The sequence below is a fragment of the Portunus trituberculatus genome, chromosome 24, assembly GCF_017591435.1.
Source record: "Portunus trituberculatus isolate SZX2019 chromosome 24, ASM1759143v1, whole genome shotgun sequence".
Taxonomy (NCBI): Eukaryota; Metazoa; Arthropoda; class Malacostraca; order Decapoda; family Portunidae; genus Portunus; species Portunus trituberculatus.
Window position 1 is genome coordinate 5,917,192 of NC_059278.1, and position 13,384 is coordinate 5,930,575.

General features: G+C 36.3%; 1 protein-coding gene across 15 annotated transcripts in view; it reads left to right on the forward strand.

Annotated features, from left to right (window-relative positions):
* LOC123508106 (vacuolar protein sorting-associated protein 13-like) overlaps window positions 1-13,384 on the forward strand; it is a 50,725-nt gene that overhangs the window by 29,572 nt on the left and 7,769 nt on the right. For 9 of the 15 annotated variants that reach the window (XM_045261574.1, XM_045261573.1, XM_045261577.1 and 6 more), the window contains 17 exons: window positions 946-1,026; window positions 2,576-2,718; window positions 3,930-4,055; window positions 4,251-4,400; window positions 4,617-4,739; window positions 5,077-5,301; window positions 5,494-5,667; window positions 6,803-6,979; window positions 7,567-7,593; window positions 8,102-8,236; window positions 8,356-8,486; window positions 8,854-9,016; window positions 9,214-9,378; window positions 9,810-9,917; window positions 10,043-10,144; window positions 10,370-10,531; window positions 10,814-10,934. In XM_045261574.1, coding sequence (XP_045117509.1) covers window positions 946-1,026; window positions 2,576-2,718; window positions 3,930-4,055; window positions 4,251-4,400; window positions 4,617-4,739; window positions 5,077-5,301; window positions 5,494-5,667; window positions 6,803-6,979; window positions 7,567-7,593; window positions 8,102-8,236; window positions 8,356-8,486; window positions 8,854-9,016; window positions 9,214-9,378; window positions 9,810-9,917; window positions 10,043-10,144; window positions 10,370-10,531; window positions 10,814-10,934 — 2,313 coding nt within the window. The remainder of the gene's footprint in view (window positions 1-945; window positions 1,027-2,575; window positions 2,719-3,929; window positions 4,056-4,250; window positions 4,401-4,616; window positions 4,740-5,076; window positions 5,302-5,493; window positions 5,668-6,802; window positions 6,980-7,566; window positions 7,594-8,101; window positions 8,237-8,355; window positions 8,487-8,853; window positions 9,017-9,213; window positions 9,379-9,809; window positions 9,918-10,042; window positions 10,145-10,369; window positions 10,532-10,813; window positions 10,935-13,384) is intronic. The other 6 variants (XM_045261584.1, XM_045261587.1, XM_045261585.1 and 3 more) reach the window with 3 other exon arrangements.

Below are 13,384 nucleotides of genomic sequence, written 5' to 3' on the forward strand. Positions count from 1 at the left end.
GAAACAAATATATCAGAATGCAAAATTGAAAAGTACAGTAAACTTTCATTAAATCAAATTTTTGGTAAACCAACCCCTTTGTGCCTTTGGCAAACCGACCATGTGTTCGGTATATCTGACGGGTTTGAAAGCCAATCAAACATGCTGGTGATGCTGTGCATATCCTTTGGGTAAGCTGACCACTGGTCCCAATTGAACACAGCTTAGTGTGTGGCTGGTTATCTGGTGTAGTGTGAAGGTGTGTCCATCACTTGGCTTCAGCCTCCTTTGTCTTGTAACAACAGTCTCAGCACAGCAACCCAGCATCCTTTTCTTGTTTGGTAAGTGCAACACATTATGAAAAGAAGCCACCTACTTTAAACACACATTTTATCAAACACATCACTGTCACTGTATAAACCATCCCATAGTCAGTTTATAAGGTGCCGTTCCAACCAACTTACAAACCTGACTTTCTGATAAACCGTCTGGCACTTCCCCCACAATTAGTTTGATTTATTGATGGTTTACCGAAGATTAAAATATAATATATAAATACAAAAACTCGAAAGTAAATAAATTACCAAATTACTGGATGCAAAGTAATCTTTTTCTGTAAAAGTCAGATAATATGACATTGCTACATTGGCTTTGTATGCTGTTTTTATCCCATTTTATCCCTACCACTTCTCTCATTATTTTACTAAAATTTGTATTTATTTTTTTGTTTACATGTTATTGTTCTCAAAACTCATAACTTAATAATACCAAGTAGAGCACTTCAGATTGGCATCCTCCACTTGGAACATCATTTCCATTCTGCATTGCACCAGCACTTTGTCTCCTACTATGTAACTGCTTGCTTTAATTTATTAGTCTTAGGAACAGTGGCCAGCCTCTTAGACATAACAGTGAAAGTTATTTTATGTAGTGGAAGGAGGCTGTCACACAGTATTTCTTTAACAGTCTGTTACCAAAGAAGTGAGGATATAGAGCCGCAGGGCTGCCGGGCTGGAGCAGCCTGTGGAATGTCCAGAGGAGTAAATGGTGGGGAAAAATGCACATTCATCACCTGCTTTTTTTAATCCAACATGAGCATGGCTTAGCAGACTTGTTTTGACCTGCCAACATTTATGTTTGATACCAAATCATATTAATTGTTACAGGCAGATGGCTTAGCAGTATTCTCTCTCTCTCTCTCTCTCTCTCTCTCTCTCTCTCTCTCTCTCTCTCTCTCTCTCTCTCTCTCTCTCTCTCTCTCTCTCTCTCTCTCTCTCTCTCTCTCTCTCTCTCTCTCATATTTTCACAGCTGATAAGAGCACTAAATAAGCTATGAGGCTTTCTTATTTATATCTGTTCATAATTTTTACAAGTGTTTTAAAGAATATATATATATATATATATATATATATATATATATATATATATATATATATATATATATATATATATATCCAGTACAATGTAGAGACTGCAATTTAAAGTGAAAATAGGTATGTTTTTTTTAATCAACTATTGTTATGAAACAGTATTAATTGAAGAAACAATATTTTAGGTCACATTTAAGAAAGGAAATCATTTTTTCTACTTTCATCCCATCTCTCTCCTCTCAGGGAGAGATGTATTGATTTATCCTAAAAAAATATTATACATAATTTATTGTCTGTCACATAATGATAACAGCAATATTTGCCACCAATGCATCTGGCTAGTGGGCTCCAGAACTGTAATTTTCCCAGCTGAGGACAGGTAAACATAAAACATCATTGGTGGGCAACATGCACCCACCTTCCTTATTTGTGAAATGCCAGATTATTTATATCTTTATAGTCTAGTATTTTATAAATTGATAAGAATGATGGTAAGAACACCAAATTAATTTTAGGTCCATTTTTTGTGGATGGGAATACACAGGCCAGTCAGCAGGTGAGAATATTGTGCAGTGACAATGTTGCCTTGTATGTGTGTTCATAGGTGACACCATCACTCCACTAGCTTGTGACTGAGTAGTTGTATATTTTTCACTCAAAGTAAGTTGCTCATGAGCCTCACCTTACTGATGTCATGACAAGCAATGCATCAAGATATATCCTGGGTTGTTTCTGTTTAATTAATCTGTGGTCTTATTTGCAATTTTGAATATAAATTTTGCAGCTTTTATATAGATATACATACATGTATATATTTTTCATTAATTTATTATTTAGTGATTTATTTATTTATTTTATTTATTTATTTATTTTTTTTTTTCAGCTTGAAACTCCACATTCAGTTCATGGTGATAATCTGCATTTTGAATATTCATATTTATCATATATAAGTTGCTCACTCACTCCTTGAAATGAGCTCCATATCCATACAGTGCATAAAACTCAGTTTTAAATTCAAAGAAAATTAGCATTGCTTTCATACATTGGGCACAATTTGTGGATAGCAGAGTAAGTTGATAAGTGTGGATGTATGTTCATTAAGCCACTGTTGTGCAGTATGTATTTCTCAGTTGTTGAATTTCATCTTGGTTATTTTATATTGCTATTGTTTTCTTTCATTCATTGAATCAGAAGTACAATTTTACAATAGAGATCTTTCTATTTAGGAAGAAGACCTGGCAAGTTGCACCTGACCAAGATAGTAACACTAATGCCATACTTCTTAATCCGCAACCTGACCATCCGGCCTCTCAAATTTATGCAAGAGAATGACAAAGTAGAACTGTGGTATGACATTCATCCGCAGCAGGTAAGCAACAACAACAACAACAATATTACCATGCCGTTGACATTACTTCCACTCCAGCATCATTAATAAAATTTTTCTCTGGATTCAATTTTTTTTTTTTTTTTTTAGTTTCTTAATGCCATTTCTTTCCTAGTACAGTGGAGACTCAATACTCTAAAGTCTAAATACTCGAACGCAAAAGTTTGATTTGATACTCGAAAAAATACCTGATAGTCGAATATCCACACCCGCGGTTGTAAACAAAGGCTCCCTGGCATCCCCCTTCTCATGGTCATCAGAATAACATTCTCCTGCATTCTATCTGTAGTTTTTCATTTATAAACTTACATTAACAGCAAAGGCTTATTAATGGTGAAAATATCTGGTAATCAAACGGCCGCACATTTGGTTGTATACAAAGCTCTGTCCTCTCCCTTCTCGCAGCTGCCACTGTACGGTTCTGATACCATATGACTGGTATACCATATTACCGTAATACCAGTATACTGGACGCTGGTGCGCATCCCTAGTCCTGCCACAGTCTTGAAAAAAACAACATTCTTCTGCATTCTGTTCAGTAATTTTTAATTTAGAAGCTTACGATGGCACCAAAGAGGCTTATTAGTGATGAAAATAAGGAATCTGGTGAGAGTACAAGTGTTAGTGAGCTACAGCACTCCATTAGTGGATTCACAAGAATCACAAGGAGAAACTTACATAGACATTTTCATGGATGGTGACTCATCCTCTGATGACCTCCCTCCTCCTCCCGACCCATCTTTCCTCCTCTTCTAAGTTATCCATCATCAGCCTTCACTATGGTATGTACAAATCAAAATTGTAAAAAAAAATATATATATATATATATATATAAACTTGAGGTTTTGCTAAGATTAGAATGAATTACCTCATTTATAGGTATCCATAGTCAAACTTTTTAATACTGGAACAGCCATTTGGAACTAATTAAGTTCGAGTATTGAGTCTCCACTGTAATTGTTTCCCAGAGAGTGAGAATGCCATCATCTGTGTCATTGCATGCTTCATATGCTCTTATCAATATCTTAATAGTATGTTAGAATTAAAGAACGTATGTTTTAAGGCTATTATACAAAAGGTGCTAGATACATGTATCATGTATTATTTGATAATCCTTTTTTTGTAAATTTACGAGAGTTGTGTCAGTATATGTATAAATGCTGCAAAGCATAATTGTTACACCTCTTCCACAGTGCATGTCATTTTGGCCTGATGGAGAGAACATGCACATGGTGGTCAGATATCGTGACCAGCAAGTCCGGTCACAACACTTCCATTTCAACTCTAATCACAGCACAGTTCTCAGAATGGAAAAGGGGGTAAGTTTAAATGAGCCCCTTCTTTATGTAAAACCCTTCATTGTGTTTGATTAATATCCTCATTAAAGTAATGCATTCTGGATTGGTAAAAGTTGAATTGCACTCATGATGATTTTTTTCTTGAAAGTTATCAAGTATATGTCTACCAAAATTACAATGGAACTGATTTGAGTTGTTTCAAACATATCTCTTCAGCGAGCCCTGAATGTGCATGTGTCAGGTGTAGGTTCTGACAGCCCAGTCACCATCACCTTTGACAAATACCAGCCAGGTGATGCACCTGTGAAGATTGAGAACTGGTGTGAAGATGTTCATCTTCGTCTTCACCAAAAAGGCTCAAACCAGGTGAAGATCATTATCAAAATTTTCATCATCTCCATAAATTTTTTCATGCTTATGAAATTTTCTTAAAGTTATCTTTCCACTGTCTATTCTTCCTATCTCATTTGCCTCACTTGCTAAAATGTGAAATTTTCAATTTCTATATGAAGAATGAAATAATATATGTATATTTTTTGTGCTCAGTATAGCCTGTTTAATAGTAAATGTGTTGCTCTACAGACACACCTACTAGCACCCCACCAGTCTCAGCTGTACACTTGGGACGACCCCACTCTGCCTCGGGAACTCCTCTGGAATATTTATAACAGGAAAAGTGAAGACCTCTCAGCAGTGATAGATAAAGTAAGCAAGTTCTTCTTCCTTATAAGTTAAGAAATGTGTTCATCATATTTTGAATGCATGTAATCATCACCATCATGATTCTAGTTCTACTTAGTATACTGAGCACACCAGAAGTTTGATGCAGACCAAACATTAGTTTGAGGAAGATAATAGTGAAGAGTAGTACATACTGTGTTCCTGTCTGTGTGTTCTAATGACTATCTTAATATAACATGTAAATGGGTAAACTGCAGATCCTATTATCATCATTATTAATATTTTTTTAGGAAATGCTAATAATGGAATCATGAATTCTGTGATAATCAACAGTTATTTACTTTTTGTTATGATCATTTAGGATGACCATGGCAGCAAGTGTGTCACCATCACTTCCTTGAAGCCTGGCATGGTACGTACTAAATCACAATCCAGTGTTGGCACTCCCAAAACAAGGCCAAAGAAGTTAGGTCATAGGCAGCGAGCCAAGACCACAGCGGCCTCATCCAGTGACTCTGAAGAAGAGACAGAATCCATTGTGGAGAAGACACATGGCCAGTATTTAGTTGCAGATACCAAGTCCCAGGTATTGCCACAGTCATTGTCTTACTGTGATTTAGTAACTCCTGAGGTTTCATATATTTTTCAATAAGATGTAGATCATTATATTTTATTTTGAGTAAACAAAATATTGAGTTATTAGATTTAGTAATATTGTAGTTGAAAAGCTAAAGATAATTTCTTCTTTTATTATCAAATCTTGTGCTTGTCATTACAGTCCACCAAGATGAGGAGAGATAAAATGTTGGTTCACTGGGTGAGCTACAAACAAGGAAGTCAGAGGGTTCTCCTGTTCACCCAGTCAGATCGCCTGGCTGCTACTACCCGACTTCCCATGGAGAGAGCCAGATTAGAAGTGTGCCTTGCACTGGAGAAAATAGGATTGTCTCTTGTATGTATAATTTTAGTTAAAGTTGCCTATCACTAATCCAGCTGCTGGATTAGTGACTGCCAGATACAGAGGTTATGTTAGAATATACATAACCCAATAGTTAAATCATTTTCCCTTTAAAATACTCTATAAATCATTATAAGGTGATTATGAATATTAGTTAGGCTGTACTAATACCACTTTTCTGTCTATACTTATACTTTATTTGTGGGTGAAATCAGTAGTGATGGTACAGTCGATATTATTAGCAAGGAAATCACAATTTTTCTTTCTGTTTCCTTATGTAAGAAATTGTTGGAAGAGCCAGTGCTATATAATTCACAATCTTTGCACAGGCACACTACTGAGATTTTTTTCTGAAATTCAGGACTATTTTGTATGGACTGTGTTTGTGCTTTATGCAAAAAGAAGCATTTGCTATATCCACCAGATCCATAGCTGGAACTAAAATAGATGATATTCAATAATAAATGAAAAATATAACTGAATGGGTTCCTTGTATTTGGAAGTGATACCAGCCATTTATGCAGCAAGTGGCTTCTTGTTGCCTGCTTTGCTTCATAATGCTTTGTAAGTCATCCACTCCTTGCTTCTGTCATTCTTGTATCATTATTATGCTGCATGTCTTATTTCGTAACTTTTGTTTAAAACTTTTAATACATATCTTTCTCGATTAGAAAAGTGTACCTGTTCATATAAGCAAGACACAGAAAATAATGGAAAGAACAATTAGCACTGACAATATATTGCTTTATAAACAAACACAAATATCGTATACACCAATTGCTTCAAAGATTCATGCTGTCCAACATATTTGGATAGAAACTTATTGAAAGCATAAGAGAGATAACTAATTTTCATGGAGAATGATATTGAAAATTGTTAGTTTCTTTATGTTCATGACTACTTTCTCCAATTATTTTTTTTAATTACTCATATAACATTGGAGAATTTTATTTTACTTGTAATAAGAAACTTCTTTGAATATTTGACATTAGAGCAGGTTCATGATGTTTGATATTCTTTCTCTGCAAAACATCGCTCAATGCAACCAAATGGCCAGCTGAATGCATTGTCAAAGGATGTATTATCTTTATTATTAAGTAAAACAGTGTTAACATGGCTACCTCCACAGATCAATGAAGGACACCGGGAAGTGGCTTACTTCAGCTTGATGCCAGGAGCAGCCAAGTGGGAAATTGAAGTTGATGGAGTGTGGAAAGTTCCTCCCAGCTTGGAGTTGATTGCATGGCTTGAGGATCAGTACCTCAACAACAAACAATCTAAAGTCAACCTTCGAGGATCACTCCAGGTTGGTGGTGAGGTGTAGTGTTTGGTGTTATAATCCATAAATATGTTGTTGGCTGATGCATGCAGCATATTAACATGCCTTAATTGTAGTATGACTTTATTTACAAGCAAATGTTTTATAATTTCTCAGGCTTGGCATCCAGTGATAAAACTGTAAGCAACATTATAAACATCCTCTAGTTTTTTTTTTTAATTCCTTATCTGCATGAATATATACTATGAATATGACAAGATCATTTTCTCTTAGTAGATATGTTTTGCTGTGTGTGGTTTGTCTCATTCTGATATAGGAACAAACATTCAGGCATGTCTGCTTATGCATGGAATTAATTTATGTTGATAGTTGAGTACTATCTGCCTTCATATACTTTATGCTGCTTTTAATATTTTATGTATAGTACTACTTTATATCTTTGTTTCTTTCAAGTTTTTTTTTTATTTTCTTATAGACATTATAAAGTATCTTTAGATATTAACTTTAGTGTAGTTTTCCCTGCCTACATTTGTATGTCCACCCATAATAAAGTATTGCTCCTTCTTATGTTGCTGATTATTTTGCTTCTTTTAATGTATGTTTTATTTTTCTAGATGAAAGGGAACACTGTAGAAATGGAGGTGAGTTTAACATTTTATTTTGCAACCTTTGTTGATAAACATCAAGTTCACCTTAGGAGTCACCACTTGTTTAAGTTTTCATTATAAACATATGAATTAGACTTCATGATTCACATGATAAGTAGAATTCTCTAAAGAAATAGATTATACAATGAAATCAGCCATCCAAAAAGGAATTTCTGATGTTTATAACCATGTGCCTTGAGTGCAAGACAGATGGTTTTACAATACTTTCGTAATTCAGTTTTTTTTCTTAACTGCAATAGAAAGCTAGATTGTAGAAAACAATAACAACAATATGTTGCAATTTCTATATCAACATGATTAATTCAAATACTTTTTTTTTTCTTTTACTAAGACTTCCTGGATTTTCAGAGCAATACAATTGTGTATGAATTGAATAGTGACATTTATTCTTGAAAGCAGTTTCAAATCAGATCAGGAATAATAAAAGGTCAACATAGTAAGAGCCACCCTCAAGTATAGCCATACTCTTGCATCCCACCAGGTGGACCTAACAACTATGTATATGACCAAACCATTCAGTGGAAAATTGCGACGGACCAAGCATTCTGCTGTATGGTTCCACTACCGCCACTCCCACCACTACAGCTATGTTGCCTTGCACCTCCACCGTCTGCAGGTCAGCACATTATTCTATAACTGATATGCTTCCTCATGGAGTCTTTCATCAAGCATTTTGTGATTTTTAGATAGTTTAAATTCTTTAGCAGTGCTAACTAATGTATTTTGTTTTCTCAGATTGACAACCAGCTGATGGATGCAGTATTCCCTACAGTGTTTTATCCCATTAATGAAAATGGTTCATCCCAACCTTGCTTGTCAGTGTGTGCTCTTCTTCACTTCACAGTTGGCTGTGTCACTACAATTAAGTAAGTAAGAGAAAACTTATCTAAGATTAGAACGACTTAGTAAAATTATGCCCATACTATTACTTTATTCAGTAATTTTATAAAGCCTTTTGTACTTTGTGTCATTTGAAGGAGTTGTTCATGTATTGGTTTAAATAATGAAAGTTGCTGATTTTATCACCAAAGAAACTAAGCTTGGTGTCTCCGTATATGACCAACAGTAGCTAGCAGGCTAAAAATAAAAGTGCATCAGGTCATATTATTACGTGAATGAATGTTGAGTATGATCTAATTCTTGTGACTGTCACATTTGGTAACCATGCATATGCACTAGTGAGAGTATCCATCACCTCAAGTCATTGCCTAAGAAGTATATTATTAATTTCAGACATCTTAGTATTGTGGCTCAAGAATTTTTCCTGAAGTTGGATAAAGGTTTCCTACTATCCACATATGAGGTTCTGGAGCCCTTCTTGCCAGGTCTTCACTCAGGCAGCATTCACACTGAACTGAAAAAACTTAGAACTCCAGTAACATTTTCTGCTATGAAGGTGAAAATAACTTCTTTCTTTTAATTAATGTAGAAATTTGGTGTATGCTCTCCAACTTCAGAATACTTTTTGCTTGATTTATAATCTTGTAGGTTGAGCCATCTATTTGCTTTCCTTTGTTGTTTGTTCCTCTTGTAATCATTGTACTCGTAAGTATAAAGAGAAGTCTTTTAGAGGGGTTTTCTTCTCTTGTCCAGCATCAGCCCAGCAGTGATGAAGGTCCCCATGTGGAACGCATGTGTGTAGCTGGCCTCAAGGTACGCTTCTCTTTCTCCCCGCGTGGCACAGTGCTGGGGAGCCACGGCGGCCAAAATGACATGTTGGAGTGGTTTTTGACTTCTCTTGGAGCAACTTTGACTGAGGTAGAACATCAAGCTGTAAAACAATTATCAAAACATAACTTTTGTGTTATAGAGTGATATCATTGAAATGATTGAAATGGACATAAGTACTTCCTCTATAATTACCAATCATGTTTACCTAAAGTAACAGTAAGACAGTAAGGCAGATATTAGTACTTGACATATGTTATTGATATTCAAGTGAATTATATTCTTATGCAGTATTGTTGGATCAAATTATATATCTAATCATTGTAATTATTGTATTTACATATAGTTTCAAGATATTTGTCCCTCACTTGTGAATAATTCCTATGAACTTTAAAGGAACTGGTAACCCAGTGGGCATTTTTTTTTTTTTTTCTTGGCCTGTTTCCTCCCCTTCATAAAAATATAAAATAAATATTGATTGTCAAGATTGTGCATGTTTAATATTGATTATTTTTGCACAGATGAAGAATGTATCAATAAGTGTTGGACATTATGAAAGACAGTCTTTCCCATGGGACAAACTGATGGAAGACTTTGTGGATCATGCAAAATATCAGATTGTTCAGCAGGTAAAATTATTGAATATGTCCTTTGCTCTGTGTGAATCATTGAAGATCAATATAATCTTATTTTATTGTGTTCATGGAACAAAGCATTGAATCTTTTTATGTTATTACTTGTTTCCTGTGTCAAGGTTTATGTCCTTGTATTGGGACTGGACATCCTTGGGAACCCATACCAGAGACTACGGGATCTTTCCCAAGGAGTGAAGGACCTTATCTATCAGCCAGCTCTGGTAGGCATAGAAGACATTCTCTGTATGCATATTCATTTGTTAATATATATGAACTGTGGATCAATAAGTGCTTAGAGCATATTAAGATCCTTTTGAGACCACTGTGAATGGTAGTTATTTACAAATGTAATATGAATATGTTCATCAAGGCTAATTAAATAGAAGTTTAATGGTTTAATGTTTACTCTAGCTATAATAGTTTGTAATCATTTGTGATATTCCCAGGGCATCATAGAAGGACCAGATGAGTTTGCTGAAGGTGTAGCTCGAGGTGCCCAGAGTATGATGGGACATGTGGTGGGAGGGACAGCAGACAGTCTTAATCTCATCTCCTCAGCAGTGGGCAACACCATTGCCATGCTCTCCTTTGACCAGGAGTACAGGAAGGTAAGGTGCTGCTGTTCTTCATGTAAGTGCACATAAAAAGTAACTGGTATTTTATATCTTTAGTCTGTATATCCTAGTTTATGCAGACTGTTATTAACAGTGTCTAAATCTAAGCTTGCAACTTCAGAATTTAGGGTCAAAATATACACCATAGCCTGAGACAGACAAATAGAGAGAAAGCATAAGAATATTGAACACCACTTGACCATTTTAGAATGGATAGGTATGAAGTATGCTATCAGACATTGCCCTTTTTCTTATAACATCATGTATATTGAACAGAAACGTGAGCAGAGGCTGGAGGTGCAGAGTTCATTCCCCAAGACACTCCTCCATGCTGGCCGCACCTTTGTGATGGGCGTGGTGCTAGGCCTGTCAGGGGTGGTGGTTAAGCCAGTTGCAGGTATGTTAATTACAAGTGTGCTGAGATTACTCATCTTTTTCCATTGTTGCATTTCTTGAAATGTTCAGGCATTGTGTGTAAGTTCCTGTTATGATGCTATTTCTGCCATTATTCTATAATTACTGAATAGATAATTTGTTGAGTTCATTGTGTTGACACCACCAGTGGTTATGGCTTGTCCACTTACACTCATATTTTTATATTCAGGTGCATTCTGACATCCGGCTAATTGTCAGTATGAATAACATAAGAGACTGGTCCTCGCATCTCTAACTGATCATAATTTTTGTTTAAATACAACCTCACACTTTAGATATGCACCTAGTTCTTGTTATGTGAGGCATATAGAAGGGCCACTTGTGTCAAAATAGAATAAGTCAACAAAATGTGCCTCAGTAAAGACACCAAAACAAAAAGAACTACTAATTCCAAATCTTCCACATAATAATGGCAACACATCCTGGATGGGCAGCTCTTCTAACACGGAGTACACTGCTGGTCAGAGCGGAAGGCGCGGTACCTGTAACATCTTATGAAGGAAATTAATGACACAGAAAATATGTTTTAATGAGGGTATTCACCTAAACTAGTGATTGATAGCATGCCCTCATGCCTTCCTGACCTTTTGAGTCTCCTGGGAAGTGAATGAGCCAGGTGGTGGAGATACTGAGCGTCAGTATTGTCCCATATGTCCTGAATAGCAGCTTGGGGGCATGGGAGGGAGGAGGTATCTCTCTCCTTTAGCTTCAGTTTTATGTACGCCCAGGGATTTTTTATAAGGTTCAGGTCTGGGGAACTTGCGGGCCAAGGTTTTAAACGGCTGACATTGCAAAAAATCAAACCAGTCAACAATTAACTTTGCCATATGGCATGGTGTATCATCTTGCATGAAGGTATCAGCATTGCACTTTTCCATACACTCATCTAACTCATCCAGAATTAGCTCAAAGTAGTTATTTTGGTTCATACAAACATTCTTAGGCAAAAACACTAATTTTTCAAGACCATAGTAAGAAAAACAACCCCACACCATCAAAGAATCTGGATTTTAATGTGTGTTGTGTAGCGTGGATCATGACGGTTACTACCAGGTCTGCGGTACACACAGTTTCTCTGGTTGTCTGTAATCTGAAAGCTTGCCTGTTAAGGTAATCATGACTGAAGCAAGGTTTTGAAACTGCGCGGCAACTCCGTTATCCCATGTCGCCTTTCGCATATCTCCGCACACTCCTTTCACTCACCCCACCCAGCACAGAGGGTTCCTAGCCTAAAGTTCCTTGCTGTGTATGGGACGGTTGGCTGAATAATGTTCAGAGTTCTCTGGCTCACACTGCGCTTACGCCCTTCAGGCTTGTAAAGTGGTGGCGAAGCGTCTCTTCCTCCCTTACGATAAATTTTGGTCAAACGTTGAACAATTCTGAGACCTTTGCGAAAGTTCGTTGCAGTTTCTTGATTTGACTTATTCTTCCTCAGTGAGGCACAAATGACTGAGATTTGGGCCTTACTAATTAGTTTCCTAGGTCCCATAATAGGTAGTAACAGGGCACAATGGTAAGCTTACGCATCCACAAAAAGGGCCCTTGAGGGAGGGTGAAAGAAAATTCAAATGCAATCACACGAACCACAGACAAATGTTGACTAAGGAAACATATCATCTACTTTGACAACTAGAGCTGCAGAGTTGTCAGATAGCAACATACAGTGAATCCTGCTGTATGTTTAGGAGTTAAGAAGGGATGAATGAAATTTGGTCAGCGTGGAAGTTGTTGTCCCTTTCACGCCTTCCACTCTGACCAGCAGTGTATTCCTCAGAAACATGTTGCCTTGATTGCCAATTAGACACAAAAATTATTCACTCCTTATATAGCTTTTTTTTACCTTACTTATGGGACATTCATCCACACCTAGGCAATACTTAAGACTCCAGAAGAGTGTTATACACTCTGTTTGGCTAAGGGTGACAAATTGGTGCTTCTAATGTGGGAAGCCTCATATGTAAACTCTAATTATGCAGTTATGTGGACTAGATAACAAGATTTTAGGGCCTCATAAGGAAGTAAAGTCAGTGATGTGGGCTGGTAAATAACATGTCAAAATGCTTTGAGTTTAATATTTGTGATCCAGAATAGAGACATGGTTCAGTTGGGTGATGACTTCAGTGAAGGTGGTGTCACTCAGTGATTGTGGCTGTTCTTTTCTGTACTTTTTTTTCCATCTTGTTCATCTAGCCATGATATGAGCCAGTATGAAATGCCATGGTTTTGAGTTTTTGAAATATTGGTTTGAGCAACTACTGTAGACTGAAAGCTTAGGAAAAGCCAGTGTTGTGTTGTGTTGTGTTGTGTTTTTGTTGGCACACTGTTGAAACCAACACTTACCTCCCACACACTGTTATGTGTAATTTTTACTTATTCATCTTTTTTTTCATATATCTGGTCTTTCATTATTAT